General features: G+C 39.0%; 1 protein-coding gene across 1 annotated transcript in view; it reads right to left on the bottom strand.

Moving 5' to 3' along the window:
- Nucleotides 1-2,349: 2,349 nt before the first annotated feature.
- Nucleotides 2,350-16,342, bottom strand: part of LOC139934160 (gamma-tubulin complex component 6-like) — a 38,525-nt gene continuing 24,532 nt past the window's right edge. Inside the window, exons 19-29 of the mRNA XM_071928463.1 lie at nucleotides 15,571-16,342; nucleotides 14,679-14,847; nucleotides 13,402-13,543; nucleotides 10,768-10,924; nucleotides 9,980-10,017; nucleotides 9,620-9,752; nucleotides 8,688-8,742; nucleotides 7,785-7,884; nucleotides 7,109-7,170; nucleotides 6,072-6,271; nucleotides 2,350-3,537 (exon numbers count right to left, since the gene is read on the bottom strand). Coding sequence (XP_071784564.1) covers nucleotides 3,446-3,537; nucleotides 6,072-6,271; nucleotides 7,109-7,170; nucleotides 7,785-7,884; nucleotides 8,688-8,742; nucleotides 9,620-9,752; nucleotides 9,980-10,017; nucleotides 10,768-10,924; nucleotides 13,402-13,543; nucleotides 14,679-14,847; nucleotides 15,571-16,342 — 1,920 coding nt within the window. The 3' untranslated portion in view covers nucleotides 2,350-3,445. The remainder of the gene's footprint in view (nucleotides 3,538-6,071; nucleotides 6,272-7,108; nucleotides 7,171-7,784; nucleotides 7,885-8,687; nucleotides 8,743-9,619; nucleotides 9,753-9,979; nucleotides 10,018-10,767; nucleotides 10,925-13,401; nucleotides 13,544-14,678; nucleotides 14,848-15,570) is intronic.

Raw genomic sequence — 16,342 nt, 5'->3', positions numbered from 1 at the left:
TGTAAATCTATGGACATTTTGAAAAGGTACACAAATCATTGAAATCTGAACCTCAGAAGAAGGTATTGGTGTCCATACATTTTTTCAGATTTCTTGCTTTAATAATTAGAAATGAATTATTTCTCTTTGAAATGCATGACAACCAATTAAAGTCATTGGACACTGTCGGTAAACAATGTTGTCCAAAGGCCCACACTTCGTGTATCACAACTTATATATAAAATGACAAACCTGTGAAAATTTAGGCTCAATTAGTCATCGGAGTCTGGAGAAAATAACGGGAAAACCCACCCTTGTTTCCGCACGTTTCGCCGACCGTTTCATGACATGTGTTTAAAATAAATCCGTAATTCTCGACAACGAGAGTTGATAATTGTTTTTAATGTTTTCTCAAAAAGTAAAGCATTTCATGGAATAATATTTCAAGAGAAGTCTTTCCCCTTGACCTTCTGTAAACCCTGTAAGTTATTTGTAAATCTGTGAACTTTTTTTGTTCCTGTTCCGAAAGTGTATAATGGCTTTAAAGCAATAATAACACAACGGCTCATAGTTTTTCGTCTTTACCATGTTGTTAAAGGCACTGGACACCTTTGGTAATTGTCAAAGTCCAGTATTCTCACTTGATGTATCTCAAAATATGCATAAAATAACAAACCTGTGAAAATTTAAACTCAATTGGTCGTCGAAGTTGCGAGAGAATAGGCCTAATGGAAGAGAAAATACCCATTTCGTGCAAAGTGATGTGTGCTTTCAGCTGCTTAGTTTCGTGACCTCAAAGTCTAATTCTGAGGTCTCGAAATAAAATTCATATATTTCAGTGGAAAATTACCTCTTTAAAAACTAACGGTTACTTCAGAGGGAGCAGTTTCTTACAATGTTGCATATTATAACACCCCTTGCAAGTATTGTGCCTGCTCATTGGTTTAGAGCGCGTCACATGACATGTCTTAGTTTTGCTAGACGACGGCCGTGTGATAGAGCGTCGGTTTGCCATGCGCTAGTCCGAAGACTAGCACATGGCGCCGTGCGCTAGTCCGACAGACTAGCACACGGCGTGCAGTACCCAGACGTCCGTTGCGTGTACGAGGATGATAAATTAATAGTCTGTAACCATTTCGGATTGTCCGACACTACATGCAACACAGTAGGTAAAAGTGTTTGCAATCTGTGTTCGCGTCGTCCGTGGATTGTAGCATTCAGGTCTGTAACTTAATAATAATAATAATAATACAGGTTTTAGAAATGTTTGGGGTGTTATAAAACAAATATTGACTGCTTTTACTCGTGCAATGGTTAAAAACTATGACTCCCTCGGTGATCCCCGGAGCGTTCTATTTTCCCTCGGCTTCGCCTCGGGAAAATAGAACGCTCCGTGGATCACCTCGGGAGTCATACTTTTAACCATAGCACTCGAAGCAGTCAATATTTGTATATTATAACACCCCTTGCAAGTATTCTGCCTGCTCATTGGTTTAGAGCGCGTCACATGACATGTCTTAGTTTTGCTAGACGACGGCCGTGTGATAGTGCGTCGGTTTGCCATGCGCTAGTCCGAAGACTAGCACACGGCGTGCAGTACCCAGACGTCCGTTGCGTGTACGAGGATGATAAATTAATAGTCTGTAACCATTTCGGATTGCACGACACTACATGCAGCGCAGTAAAAGTGTTTGCAATCTGTATTCGCGTCGTCCGTGGATTGTAGCATTCAGGTCTGTAACTTAATAATAATAGTACAGTATTTAGAAATGTTTGGGGTGTTATAAAACAAATATTGACTCAACAGCTCCCCACTGCTCGTTACAAATTAAGTTTTTAGATTAACAATTATTTTGAGAAGTATATTACCAATAGTGTCCAATTCCTTTAAAGAATTCCTGCAAAGACAACAGTTTAAGTAGGCTTATTTGTCTGAGGTGATTTTTATTTCCCAAAACAATATGTACAATTTACACAGGATTTAATCAGAATTACAATTAATTGGAGCAAAGTGAAGGAAGAAGGAACAACAAATCTCCCCTATCTTTAACTAATCACTATGCAGCACTTAAATATAGCTCAGAATCTAATCTAAGCAACATCCATGCACAGGTACATAAGTAAGGGAATCAATGTGTGGTGAAGAGGTTTCCAACTAGTGGTTTTATCCCAACGAGGTCTGGTTCTTGAAAATTTTACCAAGAACCGGGCCGCTCGGCGGGTTTAAACCACTAGTTGAAAACCGATTCAACACACTTTGATTCCCATTCATAAATACATTTTCGGTCAAAAACATCATCACTTTTTGGTCAAAAAGTAAAATAAATGCAAAAATTATAATTGTTAAATGATTTCTTTCAACCACTGATCTCTATACAACACCCCTCCAGCTATGAAATGGTAAAGCCCTCCGCCGCCCTCGCGTAAACAACTCCTTAAAAAGGAATGCTGTGCGCGTATCGCGTGATGTGGCACAACTGTTTCAGCCGTTGCTCTCGACCAATAGGAATGAAGAAACTGTCTTATAAGAACAGGTGCAAGCTCGCGTGTCACGCCCATGAATAACACTTTTTACCGGTCATAAACAAAGGTTTATACACACCCATGTGATGAGCTCACCACCAATAGGAATAGGGAAACTGTCTGAGGTGTTTATGAATGCTGTATTGTTGACCGCATGAATTAAATTCAAGCGATTAAAAAAAAGTACTGTTCTTTCATTACTACTCACAAGAAATATTCACATGGTGTTATCGCAAAGCTTACTAGTTGTTTTGTTCATTGTTACTATTATGTTTTGCCTGTTGAAAGGTCCCTAAATTGGGAAAAATATATGACAAAATACATGTAAGAACATGTTGTAAACTGTTGTCATTAATCATGAAACCTATCAATAAACCAACCATAAACGGTGGTTTAGTAGTTAAAGGGTCTATGTACTTTTTGTAGAACGAAAAAACACAAAGTCTACAGATTTACACTAAACTTACACAGTTGGAAGATAATGATAGTATAAAGCTTCCCTGAAAATACTTGTTGCTGAGGAGCTGTAGTTTTTGGGAAATGAGTAAAACAATGTCATGAAAATAATTTTCGTCTAACTGATCATGAGACGAAAATTATTTTAGCTTTTAAAAACGTTTTTTCATGACATTGTTTTACTTATATCTCAAAAACTACAGCACCTCAGCAACTAAAGTCTTAAGGGAAGCTTTGTATTAAGTTTAATGTTAAGAGCGTGATTTTGATGTCAATATCCACAAAACCAAAGGGCTTGTCCAGTCTTGAGTTTACTGGCCCTACGCTTAAAGCACTGGCCTCAGGCCTACAGTCCAGTGTCAGTTTGGAGCTTTGTTGAAGATGATGTAAGCGTATGCCCCTAAAAAAAACCAAATATTCAGATGTAAAGACGGAAAGTTGTGGAGTTCTAAACTTCTTGAGTCTTCAATTTCTCTCATTTCTCTTTTTAGGTTTCTTGGTAGAAATCATTGAAGTTGAGTCTCAACATAAACTCCTCCAGGTGGGGCTGGTAACCACGGGTAACCAGCTTAGCAACCACTGCAGAAACAAAGACAATTAATAGGACACTTTGTCAGGAATATTGTGAGTATTAATATACCTTTTTATGTTTGTTGTAGTGTCATTTAGCCTTCAAGAAAATTTCTGCTAGGGTTGAAATGTCAGGCAGTTAACTATTTGTTATGTTTATTCAAGGCTTACTTCTATCCAGCAAATGAAACGAGCAGCGGTGAATTGCTACGATGAAATTGTGAAATAACCAACAGTGAAATGCCATGCAAATACTTTGTCTTGGGACTGGTATGAACATAGAGGAAGGACGGTATGAAGTTTACAATCAGCAAGATTTCAGACTGCTACTTATTACATCCTGTTGTTGATAGTTACCAATGCCGGAACCGACTTCACAAAGAGCAAAGATTGATCTTAACCCTTCCCATCTAAAGCCCTAATGTAGCTGACCCCATAAAATCACTAATTAGTTTATAACTAATTAATTTTGTGTGTATAGTCTATGCTCATATCAACACAAACAAACGAGAACATTTTTATTTGTCTTAGACACTTCGTTTGTCAGCCTGCCCAGCTGTGTGAATACTCGACCAAAATGGGTTTGTTTGCAAATCCCTAGGGGTCATGTTCTGTAAAAAGAAAGAAAGGAAGAAGCTAGCCTCTCAAGATCTACAAAATATCGTCAACAAAAATAGTTTCAAGTAGATGTCATGAAATGTTTTCCTTTTGACTGTTGGCAGCAGCTACCTATTCTTTTAATTGATTTTGGGTTGAACAAAGAATATTTACAAGAGCAGAATTTGAACCAACAACCTCAGGATTTGAGGCATTGCATGGTGAGGTATTAATGTATTATATTTGGTTGTGTATCTACTTGCCAGGTAGAGTTTGTTCATAGAGAACTGTCTTTCTTTATTCTACAACCGAGGAGTAGACTGTTCGGGTGTTCGGGAGACTTCTCAGTTCTGAAAAGAACTGTCCTGAAAAGAACAGTCTCCTGACGATGACTAGAGCAAGTTAGTCGAATTGTTGAGACCAATTTAAGAACTGATTCCAGTACAGTTAATTACGATCCTATAAGCTAAAGTAGTTGTCCCAGCCTATTTTCTATACAATCCGCCCGGGTAGTACATGTAGTTAAAAAGCAGGACAGTTCTTTTCAGAACTGAGAAGTTTCCCGAACACTCGAACAATCTACTCCGCATTAGTAGAATAAAGAAAGACAGTTCACTAAGAACAAACTCTACCTGGCAAGTAGATACACACATGGTGTTAGCGCAAACCAAATATATATTGACCTCAGGATCAACGCTCTACCAAATGAGCTTTGGCAGTCTCCCTATTTGATTAATATCTTTGTTTGAGGTGCCAGTCAGAAGCCATTCAACCGTTAACTACCATGTAGCCAGGGATCACACCAAAGTTTACAATACAACATGGAAAGCAACAGCCAGGGGATCACAAGGGGATACACCTTTTTACTTCAGATTTTGAGGAATAAACCACAGACATGATATTATTTGGTCCATAGAAAAAAAGTAGGACGATTTTATCTAGTCAAGGGCTGACCTACAAGTACACATGGTGTAGACTTCAATAGGCATTTCAGGCTAATCAATCAGATTTTTTCAAAGGCAATTCTTTTTTGTAAATCAGACTAAATTAGGACAAGTATCATGTCTGAACCACAAAGGAAACAAAGTGCGATGTCACAATACTCTTCGGAAGATAAATCTTTAGTGCTTTTTGAAATCAAATCCAGCCTGTAATTTATCTCTAAGATGTTTTGGATAGAGAAGATAAATAGATAAGAACTTTATTATCCCACACTGGGGAAATTAAAACTGGCCTTGATACAAACAATACAGACAAACACAAAAACACTAAAAATTCACAACAATAAACAGACAGATTGATTAAAAGAAGCAATTAGTATCAAAATTTGTTTCAGGTATGGATAGAAAAAAAGTATGCAAAGCAATTAATTATCGACAAGGTTAAAATGTACACTAGGGAAGTTCTCAAAAACTGCCAACCTGGAAAAAAAACACAGAGCTAATCATTGTAAAAACGAATTGCATTAGGGACAAAGGAGTTGTTGTAGCATTGTGTCCTAATTCTATGTTGCAAAAGGCGATCCCTCACCGGCGACTTCATAAAAACCTACGGTACATGGGATGGGATGGGCCAGACAGGATCATGCTCACTTTAGTACATACTTAGTTCTGGTAAAGTGCCTCTGGGCTTTGTAGATCGGCTCTGGTTATTCTTCTAGAAAATGAGTCTAAAGAAAGGAGTTGGTCCCATGTGGGTTGTGTAATGCATCTAAAAGAACCCAGTGCACTTATCGAAAAGAGAAGGGGTACACCCCTGTGTTCCTGGCTGTGGCTGCTGATGCGCCGCAGCACCTTGTAAACCCTTAAAAGGTCCTAAATAATTGGGTCTCAGAATTCATCACTGCAATAACCTACACGTATCTTTCTGAAAGTTTGTATATACTCAGCACCTTGAGTACCTTGTTTGGTAGATACGTGCGCTATATAAGACTTTGATATTACTACCTTTATAGAGGAATCCCGAGTACTCCTTAAATGCAAGGAAAGACATCCTGATGTTGTGGAAGCCAGGATGAGATGCTTGCTTCTTCTCCTTATCAAAGACCCAAGATGCTGAGACAAGCTGGGTGCGCACCTTGAGAATCAGACATAAGATGTCTGTGATAATCTTCATGACGGGGGCAGCTTTCTTGTTTAGCAGACACCTTGGGGGTTAAACACAATTAGTATCAACAATTTGGCTCTTAACATGGATGTGTGATATACATTGTGTACTCATCCCCTCCCCCCCCCCAAGTCCTGCCGGAACAACATTCACAGGCATACTTCTCAAGTGGGAATCAAACCAATGACCATCTGCATTATACAGCAGATATCATGTCATAAAATATTTGTGTTCTTTTTGTTCTGTAAATTATAAAAATGGATCGTTGGGCTGCTATTAAGTGCCAGTCACCACAGGTTTCTAAAACACATACACACTCATTCGGAATTGTGCATGGGTGTTTGTCTTCTCTGACGTAACTTCGCAAAAGCTTGCTCGAGTCATGTGACATAGCAACTGGCTCATTAGTCAGAGGAATTCCAATTTAAGTGATAACTGTGGCGAAGCAATTTAATGAACTCGATTGATTTGCATGTGGATTTTTTTTACACAGAACTTTGGAAAGCACCGAGTATACAGTGCTTTATTAAAATACACACTGGTGTAAGGGCAAAAACAAATTATATTCTGTATCCCGATGCAAACATAACAGCTATTAAAACATTGCTTTACCCATTCCTAACATAAAGGATTCGAAAAGCCAGCGGGCTTGCTCGATGGTCTAGTGGTAAGACATCAGCTCTAGCAATGCAAAGGTAATGGGTTTGAATCCCACTTGAGTGATTTGCTAGTAGTTATTTTTTTCACAGAACTCAGGAGACAGTCCTTAAAGCACATGGGTGTAATGGTAAAAAATAATTTAATTTATTGTACCAGACTTATTAAATTCTAACTTGAAAATGGCTTATTAGGTTCAGATTTTTAAAAAGTACGCTACCTGAACACTGCTTTATTGAGATAGTCGGCATGCTTCTGATGAAGGTCATCCAGATTGTGAACCTAAGGGGGGAAAAATAAAAAATATCCTTGGTGTTCTGTATCAACTACAACTAGCCACAAATATAAGAAATACTTCTTGTCTCTTTAAACGACCAAAATTTATTATTTTCTTGCCAAATGTAGGCCTCGAATAACACACGGCACTCACAGCAATTGCTGTGGTGCCCTGTGCCTTTAATGTGGTGCCCTAACTGCCCTTACCAGAGGTAAATTGCTGTTCCCCTTCAAGAACAAAATTCAAGGCCTGCAAGTGTTTACTCATAGTGTTTCAAAGTGCATTCCATGTGATGTGTAATGCTCATGTATAGAACTCAGTTTTATCGCTGAGGGAATAAGTTTTCCACAGTGTTTCAGGTAGTGCATGCTGAATACACCTCCTTACAATGCACAACTCATAATTCAAAAACTTAAATAAAAAAGATAAGTGCTTTGAGACACCTGTAGATTAAGCGCTATAAAAAAAAACCAAGTTATTATACAATACAATTATTATATGGGAATGTTTGCGGTAACACCAATGGTGTTACCGCAAACCTTTCCACCATGCAAATTTTCAAATCCTACTAATACAATTATTGTTATTGCATTGTGAAAAAAATCATTAGTTTTTATACCTCAGTCTTGAGTTGTCTCTGGAATTCCTCCCAAGTAACATGGATGATTTGATTGACGACATATCCCTGCATCACGTTCACAAAGTGCTGCATCTCATGCCTAGCAAAAAAATCAAGTTTAAGAAATCATTTCAGAGGAAAGACCTGTAGATCCACAAGCCAGATACTTCATTTCGGTTCTCAAAACTTTTTCAGGATAAAACCGCTGAAATTTTCTGGTCATGTGTTTGCTGGCCCAACACTAAGATCACCAGAACCCCTGATACCCAAGCCTACATTCGTATGGACTGTGAAAGGGGTAACCCTGTTTCAGCCCTAGGAGTAGGTGGCAACGGCCTCTGGAAAAAACAATTGTAGCCCACACCTTGAAGTGGCCTTCAGGCCTTGTGTCAGGCGACTTGCATAAAAACAAATTTAAAAATCAAGCCTGTACTCCTGGGTACAATTTTGAAACCTCTTGTCCTTAAACCTACACAGCTGCAACGTTATGCCATTTCTGTGTTGGATTCAAATAATGTCTGGTTCAATGACCTGCTTGATCACAAGTTACCACTTAAATTTGAATTCCGCAGACTATCAAGACAGTCGCTATGTCATATGATTAGGGACGAGCTTTTGCGTAGTTACTTAAGAGATCGTGAACACCAATACACAATTCTGAATGGATGTGTATGGCACAATGGTACAAGGGTTTGCTCATCTGGAGATTGCTTTACAAAGGCTTGCCCCAAACCATTTCACATAGGAATCCAGATGTAAGCGGTACATTATGACTTAGCAAGTCATTGTATTCAAATCTAACTCGCAAATGTCTTATTGTCAGAAATAAAGACAATTATGAAGATATGTTGATATTTATATGTGACTGTGAGTTGTTGAATGAGTCATTGTGGTGTAGTTTACCTGAATAGCTGCAACTGTCGGAACTGGGGGGAATTACCAGCATGGTTCACCATACCTTATGAAAAAAAAAAAAAAATCAAAAACTATATTAGAACAAAAATACTTTTAAAAACTTTCTACAGAATCCTCAGAAGATACAAAAATCCAAATTTTTATCTGACAATTTAATAAGTACCAAATCAAATACCAAAACTTAAAGGCAGTGGACACTATTGGTAATTACTCAAAATAATTATCAGCATAAAACCTTTGGTAGCGAGTAGGGGTTGATAGTATAAAACATTGTGAGAAACGGCTCCCTCTGAAGTGATGTAGTTTTCGAGAAAGAAGAAATTTTCCACAAAATTGATTTCCAGACCTCAAGTTTAGAATTTGAGGTCTCGAAATCAAGCATATAAAAGCACACAACTTCGTGTGACAAGGGTGTTTTTACTTTCATAGTTATCTCGCAACTCCTGACGACCAATCAAGCTCAAATTTTTACAGGTTTGTTACTTTATGCATATGTTGTATACACCAAGTGAGAAGACTTGTCTTTGTCCACTGTCTTCAATTTAACTTTTCATTTCATTTTTTCTTTATATAAAATTGGTTCAACAATAGTCGAAAAGGAGTCAAAATAATATGTCATCTTATTTATACCTGAAAAAAAAGTAAATACTATTAAAAACATTTGTTTTGCTACTGTTAATGCTAGTGTGATATCTCAATGGCTACCCTCTCCCAATATAATAAAAACATGTCATACATCAATTCTTTTTGTATCCCATTACATAAAAACACTAAATGCCAAAATTACAAAGGATACAGTACAACAAAATAGGCATGCAATAAAAAAGTTAAAAGAAAACCTGAGAAAGATAAAAGGGCAGATACAAAAGTGCACCACACATCAACAAAAAGAAAACATGAAACTTAAGTTTCAGTCTCACCATGTCTCTTGAGATGGAAGTAAATATCTCTCAAGACCCAAGATGTTCGTTTCAGCTGCACCAAGAAGGAGAACACCTTGTTGTATTTGGCTAAACACGTATCTGTGATGACGATATTACACGGCCACTCAACCTAAATGAGACACAAATATCATTGGATTATTATTAAACACTTTGCTGTATTTGGCTAAACATTGTATCCAATGAAATCACTGGTTCTGTAAAACCAATACCAATCTTTATCCTTGCGGATAAAGACAGGGGACCAGTCTAATGATAACTGAGCTCAGCATTCTTGGTGTTCTCTTTCTATAATGCAAACTCACTTCAGGGAAAAAAAAAAAGCAAACTATTCCTTACCTTGTATCGTAATTCCAAACAATCAAAGGTATCAATAGCTGTCAAAGACAAAAAGGTTCATTCTTATTATGCTATTCTATTAGAAACAAAGAAGAAAGAGTTTGGTCAGCCGTAAAACAAAACAAACAAAATGAATTTTTGTTTTATGTTGTTCCTATCTGTCACAACATGCCCTAGGCCTAAGGTCAGGTTACATGAGGTAATTTTTACAGGCAACTAGTATGCAACCATCCCTACTGCATTCAAAATGGACACTTTCGTTCCACACGAGAAATCTTTCAAGCAGTTTCCTTTTTTACTGTATCAGAGAGAATTATGTAACAATTGTGACTGTTCTTGCTTTTTTGAGATTGTCTGGAACTGGTTGACTGTAAACTGACTCTAGTCGCATGACCTCTAGTCTACAGGGCAGCCTGTAAAGCATTTTCACAAAAATCAATCAATAATGACAAATCAAGGAACCCCCACGAATATAATAATAGGATTCAAACTTAATTCAAACTTGGCCTCTAGTTACCAGGCAATTTCTGTGGTCTAGTGGTATGACATCTGCTCTAGAATGTCAAAAGTCGTTGGTTCGAATTCCATCCAGTTATGCTTGTGGATTTCTTCACAGGACTCAAGAAAGCAAAGAGTATAACAATGCTAAACAAACATCAGTGTACATGTAGTTGCATACTACAACACAAATATTAATGTAATAAAACAATTTTGAGATGTTCATTTCCAAATATCACAATATATAATCTTAAAACATACATGCATGTAAATTGGTTATACATACTAACCGTTTGGCTTGAAGTGATGTGGAAGATACTTTAGACTAAATCCAAGGTTGTTAGCGTACTTGGATTCACTATTCGTTGAGTACTGAACGGCCCTTGCCAGAAGCTGGTTCAGCACCATGGGTGTCAGTAACTCGGGAGGCCTCATACCTTGGGCAAGCTGTCAACAAAGTAATTTGTTTACATGTATGTCTTTTTTTTGTATTTTATCTTTATTATTTACTTATCTTATAATGGGTTTTGATACCAATGGTAGATCAACTTTTTGGCCATGACACAAATCCCTACCCACTGTGAATGAAGATGTAATTAACATAACTTTACCTGTAGAAGTTTCAGCTTCATTAGTCATCATGTTTTTTTGTTTTTTGAAAGTGGAAGTCACAGAGCCATGTTTTCAGGAGAGTCGCATGAATCTGTTTTTTCCGTAAAATTATTTTACTAATTTTTCAAAAACTACCGCACAGTAAGAAATATTTTAAGGAAGCTTTTAACCACAATTATCTGTAAACCGTGTATGTTTAATGTAAATCTGTGGTTGTTTGTGTTTTGTATCGTACAGAAGTACCCAATCCCTTTAATATGAGAGGTTAGGACAGTGTGTTAGAGCAGGGTTTGATGAGAGGTTAGGACAGTGTGCTAGAGCGGGGTTTGATGAGAGGTTAGGACAGTGTGTTAGAGCGGGGTTTGATGAGAGGTTAGGACAGTGTGTTAGAGCAGGGTTTGATGAGAGGTTAGGACAGTGTGTTAAAGCAGGGTTTGATGAGAGCATAGGACAGTGTGTTAGAGCGGGGTTTGATGAGAGGTTAGGACAGTGTGTTAGAGCAGGGTTTGATGAGAGGTTAGGACAGTGTGTTAGAGCAGGGTTTGATGAGAGCATGAGACAGTGTTAGAGCGGGGTTTGATGAGAGGTTAGGACAGTGTGTTAGAGCAGGGTTTGATTAGAGGTTAGGACAGTGTGTTAGAGCAGGGTTTGATGAGAGGTTAGGACAGTGTGTTAGAGCAGGGTTTGATGAGAGGTTAGGACAGTGTGTTAGAGCGGGGTTTGATGAGAGGTTAGGGTAGTGTGTTAGAGCAGGTTAGGACAGTGTGTTTGAGCAGGGTTTGATGAGAGGTTAGGGCAGTGTGTTAGAGCAGGATTTGATGAGAGGTTAGGACAGTGTGTTAGAGCAGGGTTTGATGAGAGGTTAGGACAGTGTGTTAGAGCAGGGTTTGATAAGAGGTTAGGACAGTGTGTTAGAGCAGGGTTTGATGAGAGGTTAGGACAGTGTGTTAGAGCAGGGTTTGATGAGAGGTTAGGGCAGTGTGTTAGAGCAGGGTTTGATGAGAGGTTAGGGTAGTGTGTTAGAGCAGGGTTTGATGAGAGGTTAGGACAGTGTGTTAGAGCAGGGTTTGATGAGAGGTTAGGACAGTGTGTTAGAACAGGGTTTGATGAGAGGTTAGGACAGTGTGTTTGAGCAGGGTTTGATGAGAGGTTAGGGTAGTGTGTTAGAGCAGGGTTTGATGAGAGGTTAGGACAGTGTGTTAGAGCAGGGTTTGATAAGAGGTTAGGGTAGTGTGTTAGAGCAGGGTTTGATAAGAGGTTAGGACAGTGTGTTAGAGCAGGGTTTGATGAGAGGTTAGGACAGTGTGTTAGAGCAGGGTTTGATGAGAGGTTAGGACAGTGTGTTAGAGCAGGGTTTGATGAGAGGTTAGGGCAGTGTGTTAGAGCAGGGTTTGATGAGAGGTTAGGGTAGTGTGTTAGAGCAGGGTTTGATGAGAGGTTAGGACAGTGTGTTAGAGCAGGGTTTGATGAGAGGTTAGGGCAGTGTGTTAGAGCAGGGTTTGATGAGAGGTTAGGGTAGTGTGTTAGAGCAGGGTTTGATGAGAGGTTAGGACAGTGTGTTAGAGCAGGGTTTGATGAGAGGTTAGGACAGTGTGTTAGAGCGGGGTTTGATGAGAGGTTAGGGTAGTGTGTTAGAGCAGGGTTTGATGAGAGGTTAGGACAGTGTGTTTGAGCAGGGTTTGATGAGAGGTTAGGACAGTGTGTTAGAGCAGGGTTTGATGAGAGGTTAGGACAGTGTGTTAGAGCAGGGTTTGATGAGAGGTTAGGGTAGTGTGTTAGAGCAGGGTTTGATAAGAGGTTAGGACAGTGTGTTAGAGCAGGGTTTGATGAGAGGTTAGGACAGTGTGTTAGAGCAGGGTTTGATGAGAGGTTAGGACAGTGTGTTAGAGCAGGGTTTGATGAGAGGTTAGGACAGTGTGTTAGAGCAGGGTTTGATGAGAGGTTAGGGTAGTGTGTTAGAGCAGGGTTTGATGAGAGGTTAGGACAGTGTGTTAGAGCAGGGTTTGATGAGAGGTTAGGGCAGTGTGTTAGAGCAGAGTTTGATGAGAGGTTAGGGTAGTGTGTTAGAGCAGGGTTTGATGAGAGGTTAGGACAGTGTGTAATAGCAGGGTTTGATAAGAGGTTAGGACAGTGTGTTAGAGCAGGGTTTGATGAGAGGTTAGGACAGTGTGTTAGAGCAGGTTTTGATGAGAGGTTAGGACAGTGTGTTAGAGCAGGGTTTGATACGGGCAGTGCAATGTAGGTTGATCTCTCATTCTTATTGCTATGGATTTACCAATCGGAATCAAGGATTCAAGTTTGAATATAATTACCTTATCGAATAGCTGATCACAGAGGGAAAGTCCAAATTCTCCATCTTCAAGAAAGAGGAAACTCCTGAGTGTTTCAAAGTGTTTGCCGATCCCCAACTCCACTATAAAGTAGTCCAAGATTCCTTTATTTACTAAACTGATCCTGGATAAACAAAAACAACAACAAAAAACACTCACACAATTGAAAACCGAGTCGGTGTATGGTTACACTCATGTGAACGCACTTTGTTTGGGAAGAAGTTTGGGTTTGTTGGTTTGTTAGTTTGTTTGTTTAGACGATCTTCCCGTCAAGGGAACTCGGCAAACTCCCACAAGGGGACATAACCAAGCTGGCAACAGCCAATCTCCAATACAATTTGGTTTTAATGTCTATGATAATGAATAAACCAAACCAGGAAATTGTGCTTCATTAACTAGACAGCAATACTTTTTTAGTTATTGTGAAATCAGCGATTAGCTTGGTAGGATTCGAACCCACTACTCTGTGATTGCAAGTCCAGTAGTTTTACCACTGGACCCAGTAACCAAGCAGACAAGTAGAGAAAACTGTTTGAAATGTCAAGAGGCTTCTTCTTCTCAGATCAACACTTATGAACATAAATGAACTTCTTAAATGAATTTTCATTTAGGAAACTTAAAGGAACATTACAGAATTGCTTTTGCTAGCAAAAAAACGTTGCTGGCAGTGTAAGCACTTTATGTAATCTACAATATACATAAACTGACCAACCTGTAGAGAAAAGTGAAAAACCGATCACCATGTTTGAATTGCACCGATGCCAAAACAAAAATTAATAAAATGCTCCATGAAACTAGATTATTTATTTCTCATCAAATATGTAATTTCAGATAGAAATATTTCAAGGGATGTTTTCTGCTATCATCATCATTAGACCGTGCATGTTTAATGTAAATCTGTGATTTTCACGATTTTTGTTTCTTACCAATTCTGTAACGTTCCTTTTAGAACCAACTTCAATTATTTCTATTATGACTAGTAAATATTACTTAGAAGGAGAGAAGTTACATTTACTGGGAGACTTGTTGGTTTGAAAAGTTCCAAGTGGTATGAAAAATTGAGGAAAGGTTCTGGGAAAGATTAATAGATTTCCTGTAAGGGACAGCGTCAAAAATATTTTCTCGGCGGGCTGGTAACAATGGACGGAGAAGAAGTGCGGTTGTATTAAATATGGGTTTAATGACTGATCATTAGCAACGTTCAAAATAAACTAGAGTTTTGCCTAGATGTCTCCATCCCATCCACCCTAAGAACTTACTGAGCAAGCAGCGGTGCTGTAACCGATCTCTTCATGATGATTGGAAGTGATTGGAGTTCCACTGCTTCCATACTGTCCGACTCCAACGCTTGTAAACCATAGTCTCCAACCTCCGTCGATAACGGCATGAAGCCAGTGTTGGATAAGAGGTCAGGCATTGGGGGCTTGTCTGGAAGAGTAAAAAATAACTAATAATGACTTTCAAGAAATGTTACAAGACAAATCACTTTTCAGAGACAACTTCTAAAAGTTGAAGTCGTCGTCAGAGGGATTTACTGGGAGGGAAACCGAAGTCAAGGAAAGTTAATGAATGGTGTACAAAGAGAGTTATAAACTTATTGTTATATTACTAAGTTAGTTTTCGAAGATGAAAACACCTGTATAAGGCAAGTTGTGCATGGAAGTTTGCTCAACTGTACTGTCATTGCAAAGAAACAGAAATGCTATGGAAATGTTTATGTAGCTTTGGACAAAGCTGACAAATACAACTGACTTACTGACAGGGATGATTTGAGCTCTGATAATAAAAATGATACTATTTGGGCCAATTTATATCAACCATGGACACTACTTGTGTTAACATTATACAAAAAGACCCAATAAAAGTCACATGTGAAAGTTTCAGCTGGATACAGTGTCTACTTGATGAGAAAGTTCATCAAACAAATGACACAGCTGGTCGCAACATTTCTGAATGATCCAAACCATATTACTTCAAAGGAAATTCTCAACAAAGTTTTTACTTTCAATAGTAACAACGCTTCTCATCAAGTAACTTTGTATGGTCATTAAATGTTTGTATATTTATCAATTTATGCCTTGCTAGATTCAGATATAATTGCGACTATTTTGAAATACATAGAACTATAATATATGTTTGCAGAAAACTTACCAAGAATATCAAAGTTATCCTGCAATGGTTCAACTCCCTCAGCCAACCAGACAACAACCGACCGATCCTCCGTTGACTCCCCACCATCTGTCTTAGTCTGTCCTCCCTTCTGCTGACCAATCCCACCATACATGAACCTCTGTGCCGTTGAGTCCGACGGGTGATGACCATGAGCCACGACTGTCATTTTGGTTTCTCCGCCGTCTCCCAACTGCTTATAAACAATATTTTTGTCATCGGGGTACAGCATTGACTGTATGGATGAATCCGAAGAATGGGCGATCGGAGGTCTAAAGATAACAGCGCCCTCTATTGATCCAACCTGCGAGACTCCAGAGATGATGTTGTGCTTAATGTAATGTGATTGGCTGACAGACTGTGAGGTGTTGGACTCCTTTGATGCCCCTGGTGTATGGTGGGTTTGTTGCTGTACAGCTGCAGGGTAAAGCATATCCCCAAGATGTGAATCGCTAGGGTGTGCCCCGGTAGTGGGTATACCAAGGATAGCCCGGTCCTTGACCAAGTAACTAGCTTCTGTGGAAGAAACATTTTCCTTGGAGTTAGAATCCTCTCCGAGGTTTTCTTTGGGGTACAGCACATCCCCTAATGATGAATCCCCAGCATGTCCGAATGCACTTTTAGCAATGTGACCACCCCTCAAGTTCAAGTCGGATGGTCTGCTATCTGCATCTGAAGGTGATAAGAGAGGAGGTTCCACTGGTGCTACAGGGGTGGATGGCAACAAAGGCACTTTTGGGGTACAGAACATCCC

Source organism: Asterias amurensis, chromosome 2, assembly GCF_032118995.1.
Source record: "Asterias amurensis chromosome 2, ASM3211899v1".
In the NCBI taxonomy this organism is placed as follows: domain Eukaryota; kingdom Metazoa; phylum Echinodermata; class Asteroidea; order Forcipulatida; family Asteriidae; genus Asterias; species Asterias amurensis.
This window is presented reverse-complemented; position numbering and strand designations above follow the sequence as displayed.